Source organism: Dermacentor albipictus, chromosome 1 (genome assembly GCF_038994185.2).
Source record: "Dermacentor albipictus isolate Rhodes 1998 colony chromosome 1, USDA_Dalb.pri_finalv2, whole genome shotgun sequence".
Taxonomy (NCBI): domain Eukaryota; kingdom Metazoa; phylum Arthropoda; class Arachnida; order Ixodida; family Ixodidae; genus Dermacentor; species Dermacentor albipictus.
The window spans coordinates 87,552,626-87,575,825 of NC_091821.1; the positions used below are offsets into that span (position 1 = coordinate 87,552,626).

At 44.3% G+C, this 23,200-nt stretch overlaps 1 protein-coding gene across 3 annotated transcripts in view; it reads left to right on the top strand.

The window, feature by feature from the left end:
- Positions 1–22,966, top strand: part of alpha-Spec (alpha spectrin) — a 165,912-nt gene extending 142,946 nt beyond the window's left edge. For all 3 annotated transcript variants that reach the window (XM_065426522.1, XM_065426521.1, XM_065426523.1), the window contains 11 exons: positions 2,522–2,598; positions 5,267–5,403; positions 6,058–6,130; positions 6,231–6,527; positions 8,660–8,772; positions 8,868–8,885; positions 12,519–12,573; positions 12,745–12,941; positions 13,666–13,719; positions 18,165–18,459; positions 22,347–22,966. In XM_065426522.1, the coding sequence (XP_065282594.1) occupies positions 2,522–2,598; positions 5,267–5,403; positions 6,058–6,130; positions 6,231–6,527; positions 8,660–8,772; positions 8,868–8,885; positions 12,519–12,573; positions 12,745–12,941; positions 13,666–13,719; positions 18,165–18,459; positions 22,347–22,475 (1,445 nt within the window). In that variant the 3' untranslated portion in view covers positions 22,476–22,966. The remainder of the gene's footprint in view (positions 1–2,521; positions 2,599–5,266; positions 5,404–6,057; positions 6,131–6,230; positions 6,528–8,659; positions 8,773–8,867; positions 8,886–12,518; positions 12,574–12,744; positions 12,942–13,665; positions 13,720–18,164; positions 18,460–22,346) is intronic.
- The last annotated feature ends 234 nt before the right edge of the window (positions 22,967–23,200 follow it).

A 23,200-nucleotide genomic window follows, 5' to 3' on the forward strand; every position in this document is an offset into this window, starting at 1 on the left:
TGCATTGGCTGCATTCCTTCATAACTGCGTAGTCGCCATCTACACTCTTAGACAAAGATACACCCTTTGGGGCGTATATCTGCCGTACAACAATAGCCATCTGCCTTTCTTGAAAACGCCATCCCCGCTGCTTTCTTTTCGGGAATGCTGTCATGCTGATAAAAATGCTGTTCGTTACTGGGAAGTACCGGGCTCGCAGCGTTAAAGAAAGGAAATGTAGACAACACAGATGACGATTATTGTTATGCGGCAAGATACGACCCAAAGGGTGTAATTTTGTTTGAGTGTATGATCGCGTCAATAGCCACCACAGTTTCATCCACAGCGGTCACGGCAAACCTAGCTTTGTTTTGACGCAGTACGCACATCAGCCATGTGCCTGACGAGTGACAGCATTGGGCGACATGGTGTCAGCCTGTCTTGACATAAAACAAAGTTCTGCGCGACTCGGGAAATTTTGCAAAGGCACTCATGGAAAACCTGGAAAACTCTGGGAATTTGGAAATGTCAACTTGGTAAACACCCTGCGAGTGCTCGTAGCCTCTGCCTTACGGGGCCATGAGCCATTGCATTTTTTTGCTTGCTTACAAGAGTACGAATGCTTATGGGGGTATGAGCCATTGATAGTTTTTGTTCACTGTGAACAAAAATGCACAGAACCCTAGCCATATACAGCTTTGCTGTAAAAAAGAAATGAAATAAATAAAAGAAAGGCATCTATTCCTAAGCATTAATATGTGTCGTGTGCAATTATAAACACCGTTTGAGCAGTCTGAACGCATAGACCAGCGCATGAAGTAGTATGAATGACCTTTCTGAGAAGTATCGCCAGCAGTGTCCAACGGCGTGACCTTGGCATGGCCCAATACACTTTGATTACAGCGTCGCCACAATATTTTTGTCTTCGCGCACCTCACTGCAAAGCATGCACCACCTCAGCCGCTCATCCCACCTCAACCATATTCTAATACACTCTACTTCTAACTGATGAGGTGATTGTCGTGAACGTGCTTGCATCGCATAGGGACGGCGATGACGGCAATGACGTGGTAGGGCAGGCTGCCTCAACGTTGTCCTCACAGGAGGCCCGGCAGATGATTCAGTCCTTCTGGGGCTTCGTTTTCGTGAGGAACCTTCCGCTGCACTACGTGAAGCACCTCGATGCCGTAGAGAAGGATGTCAGCAAGCTTTGCGTAAAGCATGCAAGGCTGACAGACATAAGCGTTTCGGGTGCAAGCCAGTGAGAAGTATGTGACAAGATGCTTGTGGCGATCTCGCCTCAGAGTTTATTTCCGGATTTCTCAAGCTGTCAGGCTGCCGCGGCAACTTTACACCTTTATTAAAAGGCCCCTTTGGGGCCACCAAAGCAATGCCTTGGCAAAGCTCTCATATTGCCTGCCGCCCGTGACCCCTCTTTGCAGTTGTTATAGCAGTGCCATTCTTTAACGCCGACAGCCGCTGCTTGTTACATGCGATCAGTGCGCCCAGGAAGTAGTTTAACAAGTGCACGCAATCAGCAGGCAGATTAAGGAAGGTGGTGGGGAGGGGCACTGGCCTCCCCGCCATTATAGTTATCTCACAGCAGCTCTGCTATCCTCCTATTTTGAATTTTTTCTTGCAACCTGGTTATGACAATTATTGCATATAACAAAGGAATTTTCATGGCACTTCAATATTGTTATAAGTGGGTTCAACTGTTTACATGCAGACAATCTGTTGTCAACCAGCTCATTGGTGAAAAAAAATAATCGGGATGGGCATGATGTAGTAAAAATCATGGAATGAAAGCGCACATTGACCATGCTGCGAACGAAGGAAGTTGCGAGAGCCAATCAGTCACGAGATGACGAGAATTGGAGCTTCTGCACTGCTATTGTGCAGAATAGAAACAGGATTTAGTCATTCATTCAGTAAATAAAAGCGTGTTGTCATGGTAAGCACTTGTTCATCGTTTTCTTGATGCCCTCTATAATTCGACATTGGGATAATTCATTCTTTTTTTCGGTCCCATGTAATTTGTATTAACGAGGTTTTACTGTATATACTAGTTAACATTGTTAATTCAGGTTATGGTGTACGTTTAATAGACAACTTTGGAACAAGTGAATCTTAAGTCAATTTCATTTCATTTTTCTACAAGTCCCGTCCCTAAAAATAATAATCCTTAAACTTGTCACTCCATGTGGCTTATTATGCATGCTGAAGGAGAAATTTCGGCAAATATTCACCGCAGAGGGCTACAACTCGTTGCACATCGCACGCCAGTCTCAAAGCAGGGTAAAAATATTCGAACTGTAGCTTGGCAGAGTGAAGAAATGACTACGCAGAAAGCTGCATTACTCTGGGGTACATCTTTGTGCTGAGATTTCTGTCTCGCAATGCAAAATTAACTGCCCAGAGTGGCAAATTTAGGGATGAAAGTACCAGGAGATTAATGCAATGGCCTTTTCATACCAAAGACATTTGAAATTTCAGTATAATGGGTTTAAAGCTGAAGATAACTGTTCTGCAACTTTTACAGCTGACAAAGAAGCCCACGTGCGCTCCGAAGACTTTGGTCGGGACCTCTCATCTGTGCAAACTTTGCTTACGAAACAGGTGTGCTACCCACTTATAGTAGCTGCATGTGTATTAAGAACCTTGTTATTGTTGATAGTGGACTGCAATTGTTAATGCAGCAAATAGATTAACTAGGGTCTCTTCAAATAAAGTGCTACTATTGATATGCACTGTTCAATATTATAACACTTTGGAACACACACCTTGTGCTTAAAACATGTAGCGCCACCAGCACTCTATTTCTTGCAGCCTGTGAAAAAAAAAAAAAAAAGTCTGGTAGTTTTTAGGGTATTCTTAGTCTGTGCTTTATTTTGCACCTCAAACCGTTTATATTATCACATGCAAACAAGCCCAACAGCAGACGTTCCTGAGTGTGGCGAAGGAAGAAAAACACAACTGCATGAGCTATAGCCTTTGACTGGCATTTCAGTTTGTGTTCAGGCATTGTACTTACACAATTAGTGAGAAGTGGGAACAGGAATTTTGCTTGAAAGAACCACCTCATGCCTTTATTTGTTCCAATACTCGGTTTTTATTCATTGATACATCTGCTGCCATGACCGGACCCAAAATGCAGTTTGAGCTATGTCTGTTGAAATATTGGCAGTTAGAAACATCAGGACTTCGCTCTATCTGATAAACACTAGAAAGCAGAAAACAGTTGTTTTTTTTGCACCCTCTGAAGTTGGTTCTGTGACAGCTCTAAGGCAGTTGTTAAAAAATACTGCAGGAGTTCATCCAAAAAAGGACCAGTGTATAAAAATCAGGATCATTTACTCTATTGCTCCAATTTGCACTTTGCAACTCCAAAAATGTCCTCTTTTTTTACTGTTAGTCTGCTCCAAAAATTGCCCCAAATCAAAACCCAAAACTTGCTGCTGTGAAGTAGGAGACGCATGGCTTCCAACGCACTGAAATGGCAGCCAGATCTGAGGCATTTTGCTGTGCCATAGCTCCGAATCGGACACTTGGCGTGCTAAAAAAAGTAGGAGACGCACAGTACGATTAGGTTTCCAATACAGCAGCTGGATCTGAGGCGTATTGCTATGCCGTAGCACCAAATCGGACATCTGATGTGCGACAAAAGTAGCAGACACGTGGTACGATTCGGCATCTAATAACGGTGTCTGACGTGCCGGGAACAGAAGTGGGATACAAGGTGTTTTGTCATGCTGTGGCGCCAATCGGACACTGTATTGTACACCAAATCGTACCGTGTGTCTCCTACATTTGTTGCATGACAGGCATCCAATCTGGCTCTGCTGCACCGCAAAATGCGTTGGATGCCTAATCGTACCGTGTGTCTCCGTCTTAGAGGTGATCACGTAAATGTATCCTCTCAAAATCTTACCTCTCATAATGTATGCACCCCCCATTTTGCGCAATATTTTCAGAAAAAAGTGCGTTCTTAATGTGAGTAAATATGGAATGGGTAGCTTGGCTGTTGTTGTTCCACATGGCCACAGCAGTACTCCCTAAAAAAAAAAAAAGTACATTCTTTGGGGCATATCTGGTCCCCAGACAAGAATTTTTGTCCGTCTTGCTTGCATTTTCTTTTCTTCTTTCTTTCTTTAAAGCTCTCTGCTTCCTACTTTCCTGTCAAGTATGCTGTGTCACGGAGATATGCACTTGCTGTTTGTGACCTGAACATACTGAATGAGTGCTTTATTTCGCATTGAACATAGAGGAGGGTGAGAAAAAAAGCTGTAAAGAGATGGTTTGAAAAACTCTCAACCCCCTGACAACACATGGCAGCAACAGGTCAGCACAACACGCAATAAAGAAAACTAATAGTAAAAATGAAAGACTGGGTGTGTAGCATTAAGGAAAGGAAAAGTATGCAAGATAGATAGCGACTATTGTTTGGGGACAAGATATGCCCCAAAGGTGCAGGCATTTCTTTAGAATGTACAGCTTTGAGCATAGTTTGTAACATTCCCTTCTTTGTCATCATTCAAAGGCATGACGATGGCAGCATTTGATTGCCAGGCTTTGTGCGCAGAGACGCCTGATACTAGACACGTTCATACCTTTTATACAAGGTAGTGCAGTGCAACTTTATGAGCCTGATTTCCGTTAAGGTATTTTCAGATATATTTATCAGTTAGCATATGAAAATGAACAGTCAAATTAAATCGGGTTGACCTAGCTTCTCATAGTGGTATTTATCGTGGCACGCTACGATTCGTTCCAATTTGAACTTCAAATTTTTTTCAGTAGACGATATGTGAAAATTCGTAAGCAGGCTTTCCCGGAGTGCTAACTCTCCCAAACCAAGGTGACCGTGTTCATGCTAGTAGCACTGTTAATGCAGAGATGCACATTCTGAAACCTTGGATGGTGTGGAAAACTGACGGTGCAAAAATGTCATTGACCTGCATGTTAATACTTCAGTTAATATTCTAGCCCGAAGTCTGCTGTCTTGGTTATGTCAAAGAAGGGGTATGGAGAAGAGCACTTGCAGGTTTTGTATGTCTGTTGCTGGGTAGGGTAAGCCAGCACTCCCAAACTGGAAGGTCCAGTTCTGGGGTAATTGAATGAGGACAAACATGTGCTTACCTATTTGGAGCACAGGGTAATATTATGAAAACCACATCATATAATATTTCTTAAAGTCCCCTACAGCTATTATATTTATTACTTGTATGTATGTGTACAGTGTGTTTTCACAACGAAAATTCGGAACAACTTGGATTTTCTTCCTTAGGAAACCTTTGATGCTGGCTTGGGAGCCTTTGAGCAAGAAGGCATTCAGAGTATAACACAGCTCAAAGACCAACTTGTTGCTGCTAATCATGATCAGACGGCAGCCATAATGAGGCGACATGACGATGTGCTTACTCGGTAAGTTTTGCATGGAAAACGTAATGGCTAAGATGCGTTTAACCATGCATTAATTTTACATGCATTTCTCCAAGGGTGTTTCTTCTCTTTTTAGCCTAGTCCCCTCCCCCCCCCCTCTATGGATGTTGCCACATTCTCCATGTATGATGCACAATTAAGTATCCCAATAAACTCCAAAGCAGCAGTTTGCTTTGTTTGTATTGGCATATGGCAGCATATTTTAGCTCAAATCTTTGATGGTAGGATAAGGCAAAATATGAGGTCCTGCAATATTATTTAAGCTCTAATAATTGATAGCTTTCGTACTATTGTATCATTTTTAGCTACATCGCAGTAGGGTTATAGTGAATGCCATAAAGAAATTGTCAGTGTCGACTTGTTGACACGGATCGACAGTTGTCAGTGTCAGTCAGTGTCAGTGTCTTGAGCACTTTTACCACTGACCGATACTGGCAATTGTCGGTCAGGGGTAGAAGTGCTTGAGATTTATAGGTAGGGGAAGGAGGTTTCTAGCGTTGTTAAAGGTTAAGGCTGTACAGTCTTCAGTTCAAAGTGCACTTGTTCTGGTAAGCAGTTCACCATCTGTCTTTCACCATTTTTCAAGCTTTTTAATCTTCAGTACATATGGAGTAACCACGTCACTTAAATTTTCAGCTGGAATAATTTACTGGCAGCTTCAAATGCCCGTAAGCTTCGCCTGCTGCACATGTTGGACCAGTTCAAGCAGGTAAGTTCACTACCTGTACTGGTCTCGTTTTGTTCCTGGGTTGCCATGAAGTATTTGTTCTTATGCCAAATACGATTTTCTTCTCCCCTTATCTCTCCAGATTGAAGACCTCTTCCTCACATTTGCCAAGAAGGCATCTGCCTTCAATAGCTGGTTTGAGAATGCTGAGGAAGACTTGACTGACCCTGTGCGGTGCAACTCTGTAGAAGAGATTCGTGCCTTGCGAGAGGCTCATGCACAGTTTCAGAACTCCTTGGGCTCAGCTCAGGCAGATTTTGAAGCCCTCGCTGCTCTGGACCGACAAATAAAGAGCTTCAATGTTGGTCCAAACCCTTACACGTGGTTCACCATGGAGGCTTTGGAGGATACGTGGCGTAACCTGCAGAAGATCATCAAGGTGCAGTTTGTCTCTCATAATTTCTATTTGTTGCTAGACTAGTACCACGTGTAAAAGAATATCTGCACAATCGGGAGTGTTCTGTAAATCTAAGGAGAGGCATGACTGAGTGTGCATGTGTGATATCATCCTTCAGTGCATGCAGATGTGAAAGTGGTATGCCGGCCTCATTGATCTCTACTCACTGGCCAGCCTTGATGAAGCCGTAGCATGGCACAGTATCTCTGTGTCTGTGAAAGGCAAGTAATGCTCCAGCCTAGCTCAGACACGCGCCATATGCGGCGCATTTCCACTATGCCAGCGAAAAGTTGACGCTCATATAGTCTAGCATCTGGTGCAGTCTGCCAGACTGGCGACATTTGCCATGCTTTGGTGCGACCGTCACAGGAATAGAACATCTCCAATTTCACGCCCTAGCCGCTAGACCAGAGTGCATCACACACTAGCTTGGCTGGCCAGCAGTATGTTGGCCTACAGTTTGGGTGCACTGAAAAGAGCATGCCGAGTTTGTGCCTTCCCCAAACAAAAGGGCTCACTCACTGCACTCTTGTGTGAAGCTACGTCAACAGCTGATTCCCGGACAACTGTGGGCTATTCAACGTGTCGAACAGTGCAGGGGAGCAATCTTAGCTGATTCTGACTTCTCCAGCATGACGTTTTCCCACATTGCCAGCTACTGCCTGTTGCACTGAAAACACCAGACTATAATTTGTCCCTAAGGGATTTGTAACAGCAACATGTTGCCATATCAAAAGACAGCTGTCGACACTAAATAGAGGAAACTTAAACACGCTGAGGCTGCGCACATTCAACGGGCCAATGAGAATCCTGAGGCGCGTTAAGTATGAACCAGCCATGCTAAGACCTCAAAAGCTCGCAATGCCCGCCTTGCCCAAATGTGCAATTCGTATTGTGCCCGCCAGGAGCTGCAGGATGTTGAGCAGCTTTTGGGGGCCTTAACAGAAGCGTGTAGTCCAACAGATGTGTTGCTGCTGAGACTTCTGAAGAATACGAATGTCTCCTATGTTACAGGGTGCCCACGGAGACCCAATAGGCATCATTTTAATTGCACGCAAAATGATACAATTAAGATGCGAATTAAGTTAACAATAAACAGGAAGAGACAGAATAGGGACATATAATCAACATTTAATCATTAAATCGCTTGGAACAACCATGCATGTCAACCTTGTTTTCTTTAGTGTCAACATTGACACTTTCCTTTCTTTTATAGCTTCAATGTGAACTATGGTAGAAATTACCTTACAGCACCTAAACAAAGCGGAAGTCTAATGCGCACCCGATATTGTTTTTTTACATATATCATCATCACTCTCAGACAGCACTTTGTTGCTGTCCATGGACCGTAACATGTCAGCCGCCATATAGTACATAGCATGTTTGATTTTTCCAAATTTATCATAAATCTCTGCAACAGTTGCAGATGGGATGGTGGCCATTGCCTAGACTAACAACTTCACTAGTTGGTCCTGCAATGCATGCAACTATCTGGAACGCTGAAAACATGTGACACGACTTGCTGCCACTAGCTTGGCTTGTAAAATAAGTTGCCTTTTGAATAAGCGTTTGTAATCAGACTAAAAGTGGTGCATCATCTTCATACTACGCACAAACTTGTTCTGTTGCTGTCCTGTGATGGCAGTAATGCTCGCTAGGCTGACTCTGATAGTAGGCTGTCACCGATGCTGTGAATGCAGTTTTGGTTTCATGTCAGATTGCGCCATGCAGGCATGAGCAATTTTCTTTAAAAAAAAAAGCTTTCATTAGAACCAGGTAAATACTGTTATCACTCATTGTGTGCTGCTGTTTTCACTCGAAAATCTTTCTAGGGCAGACCTAAAATGGGCATTTTTTATGGGAGATGACGTGCACTTGACACATTCGTTGACTTGCCCCCAAGCGGCGCCAAGACAGACTCTGCTTCTATTAGTCACCGATGGGGTGAGGCGTGCACAGCCTTGCCAGTCAAGTTGGAATTGTCTGGCAACGCTAAAATTCAGGATCAAAATAATGAACTATTGGGTCGATAGAAATATATGGGTGCCGGCTAGGATCCTTGCTCAGCTATGCTTGCTTCGCATATATAGATATTTATTTTTGATTCCACACAGGAACGTGATATCGAACTTTCAAAGGAGGCCCAGCGCCAAGAAGACAATGACCACCTTCGTAGAGAGTTTGCCAAGCATGCTAATGCATTACACCAGTGGCTTACAGACACGCGGTAACTATTTTGAAATATTTCATTGCAGAATGCTTTTACCTCGGTATGTGTCTCTAATGTGCACTTTCTCTTTTTCATGATATCCCAATACACAGGATGTGGCTACTAGATGGGTAAGTTTTGTTCCAAAATTGCTGTTGCTCTCAGGAGTGCCGACACTCGAAGTTGTGTGCTCTTTGAGCTATAGAGTACCTAATGTAGACATGCGGTTGAATTTTGCAGTATTGAAGGGATGCATGGATTTGCAACTGGTATGCGCAGTTTATGCCCATAAGCCATGCATAACTGCAGAAGTTTGCACTGGTTTTTCCAAGTTGGGATGGCATTAAAACATGCCAGTTACTGTCCACAGTAATTAACATGAAAAGTGCTTACAGGTTGTTACAACCTTATGAAACATGCCTGTATGGTTTTAACATTAATCATTTCTTGAAAGATATCCTTTTTAGGGTCTGACTGATTAGGCTAGAAACAGTGTCTACCAACTGGAACACCGGGAATTATCAGGGATTCTCGATATGTCTGGAAAACTTGGTCAAATTCTTTTTAATTTGCCTGACAATTCCCCAAGTCGGGGAATGTGGCCGGTGAGATAGATGGAGCGATGAAAACTATCTACGGCACAATCTTGGAGGCCGCGTTCAGCAGCGCCATTGCTGCGCACAGCGTCCGAAACCGGCGTGAATACTGCGAAGATCTCCGAGGCTGTGTGTAACAACGGTGCTGCTGCACATGGCCTCTGAGATTGAGCCGTAAATCTCAGACTCCGTGCATCATAGCTCTCAGCAGTTTAATTGCCACTAAGTGGCGCCAATAACCAGCCAGCAGCAAGCGATCTAAAAGGCATCGCCATATCTGCATTCTGTGGTAATATGCGACGTACTTCGGGGTGCACTTGTGTATGTTGTGCTTTGTTCATGGCTGGGGCATTTTGATCGTTCTGTTTTGTGGTGAAGTTATTCAAGCTGCTTTTAAAGATGCTTGAAATCGACGCTGTCACAGTCAACGAAGTGCTCGTTTAATGCTGACTGGACCAACGCCAACGTATCCGACGTTGTGAGCTGGATTAAGCCTGTGCCCAACGATGTATACAGTGCACAATGTGCAGTGTGCTGCAAGATCTTTTGCTTGAGCAACATGGGAAAAAACCGTGGTGTCTAGCCGCACTGCAAGTAGAAAGCATAAGAACGTCATGAAGGCACTGGAAAGTGGCTCCCAGAGACGTGTGCTCTCATTCTTCAAGCCAAGCAGTGCAGCCCTGTCAACCGTGATGACTGTCGACAAAGGGGTGAAGAGAGCAGGCCTCTCATCGATGCCCCCTGCTGCATCAGCTCTTGCACACGTCATGGTACGTGGTTTTCTATTGAAGAAAGATGTTGCAAAAGCTAAGATCTTATGGTGCATGAATGCTGTAATGACTCGTGCATCTTTCCGTTCCGTGGCATCATCAGCGCCACTCTTGCCGTTGATGTTCCAGTCTTGTGAAATTGCCAAGAAAATGCAAATGGGAAAAGACAAAGTTGGATATACTATCTGCCATGGCATCGCGCCATTCTTCCAAAAGGAGCTGCTATCAGCTCTTGCTGAAGCACGATACATCGCTATAGCATTCGATGAATCACTAAACAATGTAGCACAGAAAGAACAAATGGATGTGCTGGTCAGATACTGCAATTTGGCTGATGCTACTGTAAAAAACTCGATCGCTGACTTCATGTTTTCTTAGCCACACCTGTTCTGAAGACCTGACACTTGCCTTCGAGAAAGCCACAGAGGACATAAAGCACAAGATTATGCAAGTGTCAATGGATGGACCAAATGTAAACTTCAGGTTTCTTAGATAAAAGGAAGAACTCAATTGTCATGACAGTCAACAAATCCTGGAAATTGGAAGCTGTGGCCTGCATGTGGTTCATGGTGTCTTCAGAACAGGCCATGCACTAACTGGCTGGAATTTGGTAGTATTTCAGTGGAGTGTTTATAGCCTTTTCAAGTCTGTTCCAGCACACTGTGCTGATTTCATTCGCATCACAGTAAGCACATTGTTTTCTCTCAATTTCTGCGTGGTTTGATGGCTTGAAAACAGCATGGTGATTTCAAGAGCTCTTCAAGTACTGCCAAACTTCGTAAAGCATGTGGAGTGTTCAGCTAAAGACAAGAGCAAGCCAAAGTGCACCAGCTACACCACAGTTGAGACGCTAGTCCCTGACACAATGCCGCCGGCAAAACTGGCTTTCATGCTGTCAGTGCCTGAAGAATTGAAGCCATTCTTGACCGAATTTCAAGCGGACAATCCAATGGACCCTTTCCTTGCCGCAGCATTGGAGGCTGTCTCACGATCACTGTAGGGAAGGATCATTGAGCAAGAAATTTTGCACAGTGCTGACACACTCTTCAAGTTGCCTAAAATAGATTTGGCGTAGCCAGAGAACATTGTTTTTGTCAACGCTTTTGATGTTGGTTTTGCTGCCAAGAGCGGACTTCGGAAAGCTGCAAAACCATCTCAACTTGCACTGCTTACTTTCCAAGAAGGAATGCATTTCTTTTTTGACGGTGTGCTCGCAAGAGATTATGGAAAGGTCGCCTCTGAAATACAGGCTAACGACAGGAGTGAGTTGCTTGGATCCGGTCTGCACATTGTCAGTGGAGGTTGGCAAAAAACAATGTGCGATTGCACTGGAAATACTCGCACAGCACCGGTTGCTTGACTGGCTTGGAAGCAGAACGGGTGCGCCGATCCTACGTGCAAGTTTGTTCACTAAGGTCTGCGCAGGTACTTATGAAGAATTTTGATAGGACAGCAGAGAGACTGGACACCTTGTGATTTGAGCTGTGCTCACGGAACCATAAGGAGTTGCTTATCTTTGGCATGATCATCCTTGCCATGTCCCATGGCAATGCTGCTGTCAAGAGGTTTTTCTGTAAATAAAGAGTGCCTCATAGAGAACCTGAAAGAAGAATCTGATTGCATAGAGAATAGTGTATGAATGTTTCAGCAGCAGGTGGTGTAGCCAGTGTTGACATTACAGACAGTATGGTGGAAATGTGCATGGTGCAAGTGTTTGGTGGAAGGAGGACCTCAAGAAAAAGAAGCAAGACAGGCTTGATGCATCTGAGGCTGACCAAAACAGGAAAAGGGGTGCCACCCGCATCAAGCAGCTCCAACAAAGGAAGCAAAGGCTCATCAATGGAGCACAGAATGAGGCTTCTCTTCTCCAGGTGGAAATTGACAGTTCAAAGTGAATAAATCTGCTCATAATCTCGCTTTGGCGCTGCAATAAACTGTTTAGTCAGTGGAATCGTCTATGTGAATCGGGCCTCTGTTAGGCTCTCAAACCTTCTTTTTTTAATGTTCAGTGATTTTTATTGACATTATCAGGGAAAACGTTGAAAATTTGGGGAATATCTATAAAGTAATTTAGTAGACACCATGTCGAAATATTGCTTGAGATGTTTCTTTAATCATTTCTGATTATTTCAGTTTAGCATTTGTTTTTCACAAGCAAAGCATTTGTGTGTTTATTGTTGAAAATTTAAAAACATTGTGCACTTTGTGTGTGCATGCGCATGTGTGTTGCTCATTTTTCTTAAACAGATACATACTTCAAGTGGTCCATTTTCAGCATCTTTTGGGCATATTCACATGCTATTAATAATTTCGTTTATGTATTGCTATATTGAATTTCCTAGTGAACATTTGAAGATACTGAAAAATTGCTTAAATGTATTCTTACCACTTCTTGCAGGTCTTCAATGATGGAAGGATCGGGTTCACTGGAAGCACAGCTTGAAGCAACAAAGGTCAGATGTTGGGTAGAATCATCGTGTTAAAAAAGGTCGATAGTCAGTTGTCTGGTCAAGTAGCATATTAGTAAAAAAAAGTCTTTGAAACCTGTTACAAAACATTTCATGGCTTGATCAGTAGTAGCTTAGTATATCAGTGATCTGAATGCATTTCCTGTGCCCTTTCAGCGTAAGGCTGCTGAGGTTCGTGGCAAACGTGGTGACCTGAAGCGCATTGAGGACTTGGGCGCTCTGCTAGAGGAGCAGCTGATTCTTGACAACCGGTACACTGAGCACGGCACCGTGGGACTGGCCCAGCAGTGGGACCAGCTTGACCAGCTTGGAATGCGCATGCAGCACAACCTGGAACAGCAAATACAAGCAAGGTGCGCTGTTACTCTTGCTTTAGGAGGGGGGTTATTTGCCTGAGTTTGACAGATGGCAGAACTAATAAAAATTTGGAGGACGCTTAAGCTTCGCCTTTAAGAGTTGGACGCGATAGCATTAAAAGATCCCTGACTGCTTTTCATGCTTCCCAGCAACTGCAGCATATGTAACCGCAATGTTTACCGGGAAACGCTCATGGCGAACACTGTGCATGAAGGCAGGCTTTCTGTGAGAAACGCAGCCTCTTGCATGGGCCGCGATGCTGCGGAGGCGAGTGCCATCTGGCAGTGTTTCAAGGAAGCGGGCGCACCGCTCTGTGGACTCCGAGATATTTACAAGCCTGCGTGCGCAAATGGCAGACGTCGCCTCCGGTCTATGAATTTTAGAAAAGCTGGAAAAGGGGTTTGAGTTTTGGCATAACACAATTTTTTTCTCGTCTATTCAAATTACAATCAGAGTGCTGTCGTGTCTGTAGGTTGTGTGTAAGTCGTAGTTTATTTTTCCACGTATTTTAACTTGAGAAATTCAGTTCAGTCAGTTCTTTCTGTCACATGGAAGGCCTGGGTATGTGTGGTTCGAAAATCTTTTTGTCAAAACGATGTTCAAGGAAGGTTTAAATAAGGCAGAGTTCTTGACATTTTGAGACCATGAAAAATGTACGTTTCTCTTATTCCACTTTTATGCCTTCTCATGTGAGCATCCCATTTTTTCTCATTTATTTAGAAACCAAAGTGGTGTTACAGAAGATGCCCTCAAGGAGTTCAGCATGATGTTCAAGTGAGTAGCACTTCTCTTCCTTTTTCTTTCTTCCTTTCTTTCCTTCTTTCTTTCTTTCTTTCTCTTTTTTAGTGCTCTAATTTCCCTGTTGTCACGTAGTTTAGAATTATGCAGACATTTTGCACTGTTATGTTGCAGATGTCATTGTCACTTGAGGCTGCCTACCTTTTGAGTGTGATGTGCCTACTTAAAGCATTTTTTAGAAATTCGAACAAACCACAGTAGTCCTGCAAAGTTGCACAGAAGTTAATATGTAAAATAACTTATTAAATAATTTAGAAATTGGTTCTGCCACTGGTAATTCGAATCGTACACCCGTGAGAAAAAGTATGCAGACCAAAGGCTCGCCGGAAAAACTTAATTTCTTTGTAATTCAGACGCACAAACCGAAATTGACGAGTTCACTGGAATGTTTACAATGCCAAGCTTGTACTGCACTCCTCAATTTGAATTTGCATTCACAGGCGGTGAAGAAAGTCTGCTTTATTGAGGAATCCCTGTTCCATATACTTTTGCTCAAGGGAATACGTTGCTTTGTGCCTAAAATAGGTGCACGTTGAAGAACCCTGGGTGGCCAAAATTAATCCGGAGCCCTCCACTACGACACCCCTCATGACCACTGTTCAGTGTTGGGATATTAAACCCAGAATTGAATTTTGATGGATGTTTTTCTGAGCTAGCAATATGTGGCACAGGTGATGTTAAGTAGCTGTGAGCAATCTCGGAACACCAGGGCTCTTGCGCAGCCATCTTACGGGAAGGTGGGTACAAAGCACCAGTGCATGGAAAATAGCCAGTTTACACTGCTCAATGCCTTTTTGAATGTTCTCATCCACAACTGATCCAACACAGTGACAATTTCAATTCGGGCAACGCTTTGAAAGGGCTGCAGAAAATTTAGCATATGTTTTTGTTAACGTTAGTCATGTTTCCGCCACAAGCATTGCGTTTGCACTGATCACATGTATTTGTTGCCAATTTATCAAGCAGACCCAGGCATCAGGCAGCTGATCTACTTCAGCATTATCAATTTTAGTTAGTAGCGTTTCTCTCCGATAAAAAGAGGTGTGAATGCAGGGCCTATTTTAGTCTGCTTAAGTGGCATTTTTTGCACAAGTAGTGAAAACATGTCAGCCTCTCAGCAACACAAATCCTAATGGAGTTGCTCTACCATGCGCAAGGGGCACGATGTTAGGCCCAAACGAGGCACGTGCAATGTGTGCAGGGGGGAAAAATGTAGGCATGTCAGGCATGGTAGCACTGAATGTTGCACATCTCACTTTTGAAAAGTGGAAAAAGATAGTCGAACCTCGATATACCGAACAGCGCGGTGATCGCGAAATAGTTCGGTATAGCCAGAACCCGATATATAAAATCGTGTAAAAAAAACTTGTGCACATCAATCGCAGAACCACGGGCGCGATCGGGGATCGGCCGGGAGCGTGCGTTTGATTGCGCTGCACGCAATTATCGTAGGGCGCGCCTATCTCGTCAGCCGCACGAAGTCGTTGCAATCTAGGCCAATCGTATGCGGCGCAACCGAACGCGCGCTCCAAACAACGATCTCCGATCGCGCCCCGATCGTGGCGCAGTAAATACTCACTTGAAGCTTCACACAAAGTATTTATTTGGCTGAAAGTACTGTAGCAGCTTCTTATTGGCAGCCACATGCTTAAACACGGAGAGCCCCAACATAGTCTAAAATGTCCGCAAGCGATAGGCCGGTAGCGGCGTAGACGGGCAACAGCAACGCTTGCGGAATCAACTTCCGCAAGCGCTGCAAGTGCAGCACGAATAAGTCGGTGCGACAAATGCAATGCGTCGTTGACAAATGTTGTTGACGTCAACGTTACTTGTAGCGATGGTTGACGTCTCGTGTGTACGCCGCTACGTTCAAATAGCACCCTCGGCACGATCGATGTGTGCAGCTATAGTGCGCAGCAGTCGGGAATGCCCATCGCGCCCCTGCTATCTTTGAAGGTGTTGTGGGAAAGCTCAGCGCCTGTCAACAGAGCGCACGTGGTCTAGAGTGGCGCAGTTCGATATATTCATTTTACGTCCGACCCCGCTCGCAATAAAAAATTAAAAATACAGTATAATGCGGAATATAGGTCGACCCCCTTACATTGAAGCAAAGAAGTCAGCATAAAGATTATAAGGCACAAAACTTTGTTTTATTTAGTGGTGCCGCCAGAGTAGTCACCTGCTCATTCATCTGAGTTGTCTGAACTATCGTCCGAAGACGACTGCTTTTCGCTGGCTGTGTCCCACAACATGCCACCCTCGGTGCCGTCCAAGGAGTTGCTAATGCAACACTTCTTGAATGCACGCACCACCATATCGTCGGGCAGCGAGCGCCAAGCCTGCGACACCCACGTGGCCACAGTGGCGAGAGGCGGCCTGCGCAGCCAGCCGGTTGGAGTCGTCGGGTCGTCGCCGGCCATCCACTGATTATATTGTTCACGGACACGGTCCTTCAAGGGCTTGTTGAGCACGACGTCCAGTGGCTGAAGGGTTGAGGTCATGCCTCCCGGAATGACGGCGAGTTCCGTCCTCTCATCGCGGAGTGCCTTCTTCACACCTGCAGTCAAGTGCCCGCGAAAGGCATCCAAGACGAGAATGCTCGGACACCGCAGGAGTGCGTCGGGTCACCGATTCCATACGGTCTTAATCCAATTGAGCATGAGGGCCTCGTCCATATAGCCCTTTTCATTCACGCGAACAACATCCCGTTGGGAAAGCCTCTTTAGGCAGCGTCTTCCTCTTGAATATTATGTGCGGGGGCAGCTTTCTGCCGTCTGCAGTACACACGAGCATCACCATGAAGCGCGAATGCTTGTTCCCCGTAGAAAGAAGCTTGACTTCTTTTGCGCCGCGTTCGCACACTGTGGTGGGCGACGGCATGTCGAACCACACCGGCGTTTCATCAGCGTTGCCGATCTGTCCCATCATGTAGCCATGCTGCTGCCAGAGACGGATAACATAGCGCTGGAATTCGACCAGCTTGTCCTCGTATGCCTCTGGCAGCTTCTGGCAGATTGATCTGCGCCGTTGAAGTGCAAATCCCTTGCGTCGCATGAAGCGACGAACCCAATAAATGGAGCCCTTGAATTGTTCCTTGGGCAGTCCGGATTCTCGGGCGATCTCAATAGCTTTGATGCGGATGGGTTCTGCTGTCACTGGCAATGATCTGGCACGATGCTCGCAGATGAAATCCGCCACCTTGTCTTCGAGCTTCGGGTGCACCGCGCGTTGCAGGCAGACAGCTTGACTTTCTGCGTTCGCCAGTACCGGACGCTTTTTTCCGACACGCCGAATCGCCGCTGCGCAGACATGTTCCCATGCATTTCAGCATATTCGATTACTTTCTTCTTCAACGCCGCGGTGAACTGACGTCGAGTACTCGCACTAATTTTGCGGGTTGTCGAAAAATTAGCTACGCCAGGAATGATCGCTGCACAAAAGGGAATATGGCATCGGTCCAACTGCGTAGGCCGCGTCGGTCACCAAGGAGGCGATAACGATGCGGATGCCGAAAGGTCTGCACTCCTACATGTTGCCAGATGACTATTCATGTTGTGTTAAGGGCCGGTATATAAGTCGAGGGGTGACCTTTTAGTAATAGTTTTTGGAAAAAACCTCGACCTATGTTCCGCACTATACGGTACATGCGATTTTCCAGGTGATATAGAAAGTGTTCGATATACGTAATAATTCGATATATCCGTGTTCAATATATCGAGGTTTGACTGTATTTGCTTCTGGTACCATGAAGTCGGTGCTTTCTAAGAAGAAAAGGATTGTCAATAAACGGGATCTTACAGGCAGTCCCTGACACTTCACTACCAAATGCAAATTTTTCCTTGACTTCATCAGTTTGAATTTCATTTAACACAAACTTTTTGACATCACCATAACATTCAAATTAAAGGGCTTTTACTGTATTGGATGCAGAATTAAAACTTAATATCTCAAAATTTTTTCATGTTTAATTTTACGTTCCACAATCTAACAGTAGACTTGTTACGAATTTGTTGACTAGAAGAACAGTGTGTACCCAATTTGTAAATACTATTAGCTGTGTAAAGTTTCACATAATTTGGCTGTATATTTCAATGTCTGAAGTATATTCACTAGTTGTGGCAAGTATGACGAAATAAAAGTTCGTGTATGGTTTTGTATGACTGCCAGACCGTTGTGGTCATTGCACTAGGCCAACTTCTGTACCATACAGTGCATCTGCAATGACAAGAGCAAAGGGAAAGCCTCTGAAAGAGACTGCATGTTCTTCAGTTGCAGCATCCATTTAAGCCTTGCATGCTTCTGGTTTGAATCAAAATGACCAGAAAAGGTTGTTGGACTGCATTTTACTGCTTGTAATTTACAGCTACTCCATGATAGGCTGTACAAGAATGCTTAATTTGACCCACAATGGATACATGCAGGCACTTCGACAAAGACAAGAGTGGCCGGTTGAACCACGTGGAGTTCAAGTCATGTTTACGGGCTTTGGGCTACGACCTGCCTATGGTGGAAGAGGGCCAGCCAGACCCCGAGTTTGAGGCCATCCTTGACCAGGTGGATCCCAACAGAGATGGCCAAGTCTCTCTCCAGGAATACATGGCATTCATGATCTCACGAGAAACTGAGAATGTGCGATCGTCTGAGGAGATTGAGAATGCCTTCCGCGCCATCACCTCTGGCGAGCGGCCATATGTCACTGCCGACGAGCTCTACGCAGTGAGTCTTTTCAGTCTGTTTTCCTTCTACCTCCAGCCAAAGGTTTAGTGCATGTAGAAGTGTTCACACTTCCATGTTCTGACAGAAGGCGTGGTTTCTTTCTGTGCTAAATGTTGGTTTTCTGCGCAGTCACAATGTAGGCAATACAAATTTAATAATGCATTCTTTATTAAAACAACCTCAATTGAATAGCCCCTCACCAGGCCACATAGGAAATTTTGGTTATATGCTGGAAGTTGTTACGTGCCCTCTAGGTAGCATTCTACCGCAAGAATTTTTCAAATTGTTTTATTAATAGCAGAGAGAAATATTTCAGTGCCGCGAACCCATGATTTCAGGGAGCGAGTGTCACCACCAACATAGAAACTCTCTCCACTTTCCCCGTCTAGCTTCTGCCAGCGAAATTCCTTTCCTGCATTCTCCCATACCGGAGCTGGAGGTTCGCTTGATATATATATGGCACGGGCCCTGCATTTCTTTTTTTTCTTAGCTTCTTTGCTGCATGGTGCACTTCCGCAGCACACGATTTTGTGTGCTGTGCACGAGAACAAGCTAACTAGCAGTCTGTCAGTGCTACACAAACACTGAGGCAGACACAAGCAGATAACAGAGCATGATGGCATGCTAGAACATGGCAGAAAATGAGTTTTGCTCTCTATTCATGCAACTGCACGACATGGGAACAAGCAGTCGAAACGGAAGTACATTTCTCTTGCTGCAGTGCTAAGTAAAACAAGGACATGCAGACATTTGATTTGTAGGTTTTATTAGTCCTCCAAGCTTTAATTCATCTATCGAAACATCAGATCAAACAAATAACTGCTGTTGTCTTGAATAATTCTGTCATATGTCACTGGTAGTGACGTCACTCTCTGGCTGGGAGTGCGGCGCCCGCGAGTAGGACAAACAGCATTTTGTTTGAAATTTGAGCTGTTTCCTTGGCGCGCAGTGATTCAATAATACTTAAGACACAATTGTTAGCGCGCACTGTATGCACTGCGCTTGTCAGCTCAAAATGGCCAGACCTCGTGAGGGGTTCGTTAACTGGAATTGCCTGCTGCAGCAACTTTGTTATTGCCAAGTAGCATGTTGATATTAAAGGGATACTAAAGACCAAGACTAAAGGGATTTAGATTGGTGAAGTATTCTTTTGGAAGCTTATTTTTGTTTATTCCACAGAAATATTTTGGTTCCTAGTGGAGAAATCGAAGGCTGATCGCTGAAATTTTCTTTCTTGAAGTAAGAACCACAGCACTGATACATCAGTGCAGTATCAGACTTCAAGGTATTTTGTGCTTCGGTCGTTTTTGAGCAAAAGAAGGTATTTGAGCCCTTGGTTTCTTCAGAATGCAATATGACCCTTGTTTATCAATAAGTAAGTCCTCAGCAGACACTGCCAAAATCTATGACATCATGGAGAGAGCTAGTGTTGAAGCTTCAAGGTGGTGTTGTCACCAGTCTGTTTTTACATCTTTTCTGGTGTACCAACCCTTTTGATGTCTCAGAAGTGCCATTTACTGATCCAGCTTAGTATTCCTCTGTAGTGTCCCTTTAATGGACCTCATTGTACATACTCCCAAGTTAGCTTTCCTGCTTCCATACTTTCACTTATGCATATATTCGAATGTCAATGTAAAAGTGAAGTCTGTTTGCTCTAGAAAACTTATTAAATTGGAGGTTTTCATTCCGGCATTAAAAGTTGGCTATACAGCCAAAGTTAGTGTATGTGTCAGACCACAGCTGAACGTAGCCCCAAGTTCGATTGCTGCTCTTGAGACAACAAAATGCAATTTCAAGTGTTTGTTTTTAGCATTTAACAAAAACTATATGTTGGTGCTCGTGTTTGTCTTTAGTTGAAACCCAAATATGGTAAAAGTGTGTGCACTCAAAAACAAGTTTCTGAGGAACTATGGTGATGCCTGTCCCTCCCACCTAACCATGAATTTGCTATCACACTAAGGCTGTGCGTTACATTCACAACAGACAAATAACACCACGAGCTGTTCTTCTTCCGCCTAGCTTCAATCACAGCAATAAAACATTCTTTAAGATTGCATTACGAATTTCCAGCAACCCTTGTTATTCCTAGCAAGATCTAGTACAACTTATTGCCATGGAAACATTACTTCAGAAAATGAGGCATGTTCAAATATGTAATATATTTTTTCCCCTCAAGGCAAAGGAGTAGTGTAACATTATACCTCGTCTTTTTTACAGTTTGAAATGGGCAAAACTAATTTGAATGTTTTTGCTGAAAGCTTTTGTTTTTGGACACTGTAGTGCTGTAGGTGGGGAAACCAAAAATGAAAGCAACATTAAACTTGTCACTGACTACTTGGAAGTGTAACACACATACATAAACTCTGCCCCCATAGCTGTGTCTGCAGCCACAAAAAGTTGTCCGCAGCTATGAAACCATACAAGTGGCATCTTCTCTGGGAGAGCTTGTGAACAATGTCCCCATACGAAACTACCAATAACAAAATCAAAAGCATTAGGACATGCCGTAGAAATAGCATTGGGAGCAAAGCTTTGGTGCAGACCCCACCTAGTGGTAGCAGCCGCTGTCAAATAACATTGTGTGTACTGTGCGAGTGTGGTATCTCGCAGGAGTACCGACCATCACGGGTTGGAGCTTAACAATCCAGAGGGCCATGTCAGCCGTCACCTCACATACTCTAGCGCACCGCTACACACTCGCTTGGGCTGCAAAAGAGGGCTACCGAGCACTACGCATGCAGAGAGCACGGTATTGCCTTGAGTTAGCGGAAACCGTTTGTCTCCGGTGGCACCAAACAGTGCACAAACGCCCTCGCGAGGAAAAGTCCCCGCAGCTATGCTGTTCGCTCTCACAATAAGCAGTGGGCCCACTTACAAGAACTTGGCCAACCTCCTTTGGCTTGAGCCTCCGGTAAGTGCAGCTTGGCACAGTATGACCACATGCGAGCACTAGGTACCACTCTTCAGCTTAGCGTCTGGAAAGGATCAACACAAGGTATGCTCTCTGTACGTGCAAAGACACCGTAGGCGAACTCAACTTCGAGACACAAAGGGACCCGCAGACAAGAGGAAAACGTGTATGTACCCAGTGCTGTCCCAGAGAGATCTCTCCCTTGCTCGCTCTGCGGACAGCAGCGAGCTGCTGCTGGCAATGCAAGCATCACTGCCGACAACCGTCCGAGCGGAAAGGGGAGAGGCGTAAGAATGACGGAACAGGTGAATGCCCGTGCAGAGGCGCCACAGCATACCTCAATCCCCATGGTACACATGTATATTGTCCTTATCAAAAATGCTAGGCTGCCATTTTGTATCTGTCACCGCAATGTCATTTTCAATATTCGTTGGCAATAACATGTAGACACAGCAACATGATGCGACGATGCAGGTACAAGTGGATTCTTATCTTGACTTTGCACGCTCACTTCCAGTTGGATTTATTCTGTTCCAAGTGGCTACTGACACATTCATGAGCTTATGTGTAGGCTCCTGAACAGTGCCTGTCGCTCAATGGTCTGTGTTAATCGCTGCTCGCCAGCAATATTTTCACATGAAAGGGTACATGCAGCTGATGAATTTTGTCATCCGATGCTCTTCTTTCGGTCATCACCAGTGAAAGAGGTACATGCATGCAGTGAAAGTGGACTCCAATAAATCAAAACTCTGGAGTTCACAATGGGTTTACAATTGCAAACTGAGAATTAGTTTTATTGCAGAATATGTAAAATCAAGGTTTAAATATGAACTTTTTAATTAAAGAACATGCTGAAAGCTCGATAATAATTCCAAATAGAATGTACTAGCATGGCTTTCGTTCATTTATGTATGGCACATATGTCAAACTACATAAAGAGGTAGCTTCATTTTTTATTTATTTTATTTTTTTGCAGAATCTTACCAAGGACATGGCCGACTACTGTGTGTCCCGCATGAAACCCTACGTGGATCCAAAGAGTGGCCGATCCATCTCTGGCGCCTATGACTATATTGAGTTCACCCGCACTTTGTTCCAGAACTAAGCACTGCCTTTTATGTGTTTCCCACATTTGTCTTTAGATGGAGCTGTGCTTCTGATTATGCTAGCAACAAGCTCTGGCCTAGAGTACAGAAGACAGAATAATAATACCTGCCTCAACTGCCTTTTTAAAGACTGTTTCACAGAAAGTTCGTTCAGCTTCTTATTTGTTCTTCTGTTGTCGTTCTTATTTCTCTACAGGGTTCACCAGATGTGTAAACCATTTTTTTTTATATATATATATATACATATATATTATAAAAGCAGCTTTTTCACTAGCATAGTGTCAGGTCCTAGGTGTACTGCATATTTTTTTTTTTAGTTGCATAGGTGGGTACTGTGCTTTTATTTTGCTTTTTAAACCTTTTACTTTCATGCCGCATTTTGGAAAGTGGTGACATGCTTGTGGCTCTGGCAGCTATCAGAAGTAGCATTATCTGTTGGTATTTATGTGTAACAGGCCTTTAATAAAGCAAGCTATGTTTTATTGGAAAATGTGCAGAATTTCATTGTTTAAGGGTGCGGTTGCTCAGTGGCTATGGTGTTAGGCTGCTGAGCACGAGGTCGCGGGATCGAATCCCGGCCACGGCGGCCGCATTTCGATGGGGGCAAAATGCGAAAACACCGGTGTACTTAGATTTAGGTGCACGTTAAAGAACCCCAAGTGGTCGAAATTTCCGGAGTCCTCCACTACGGCGTGCCTCATAATCAGAAAGTGGTTTTGGCACG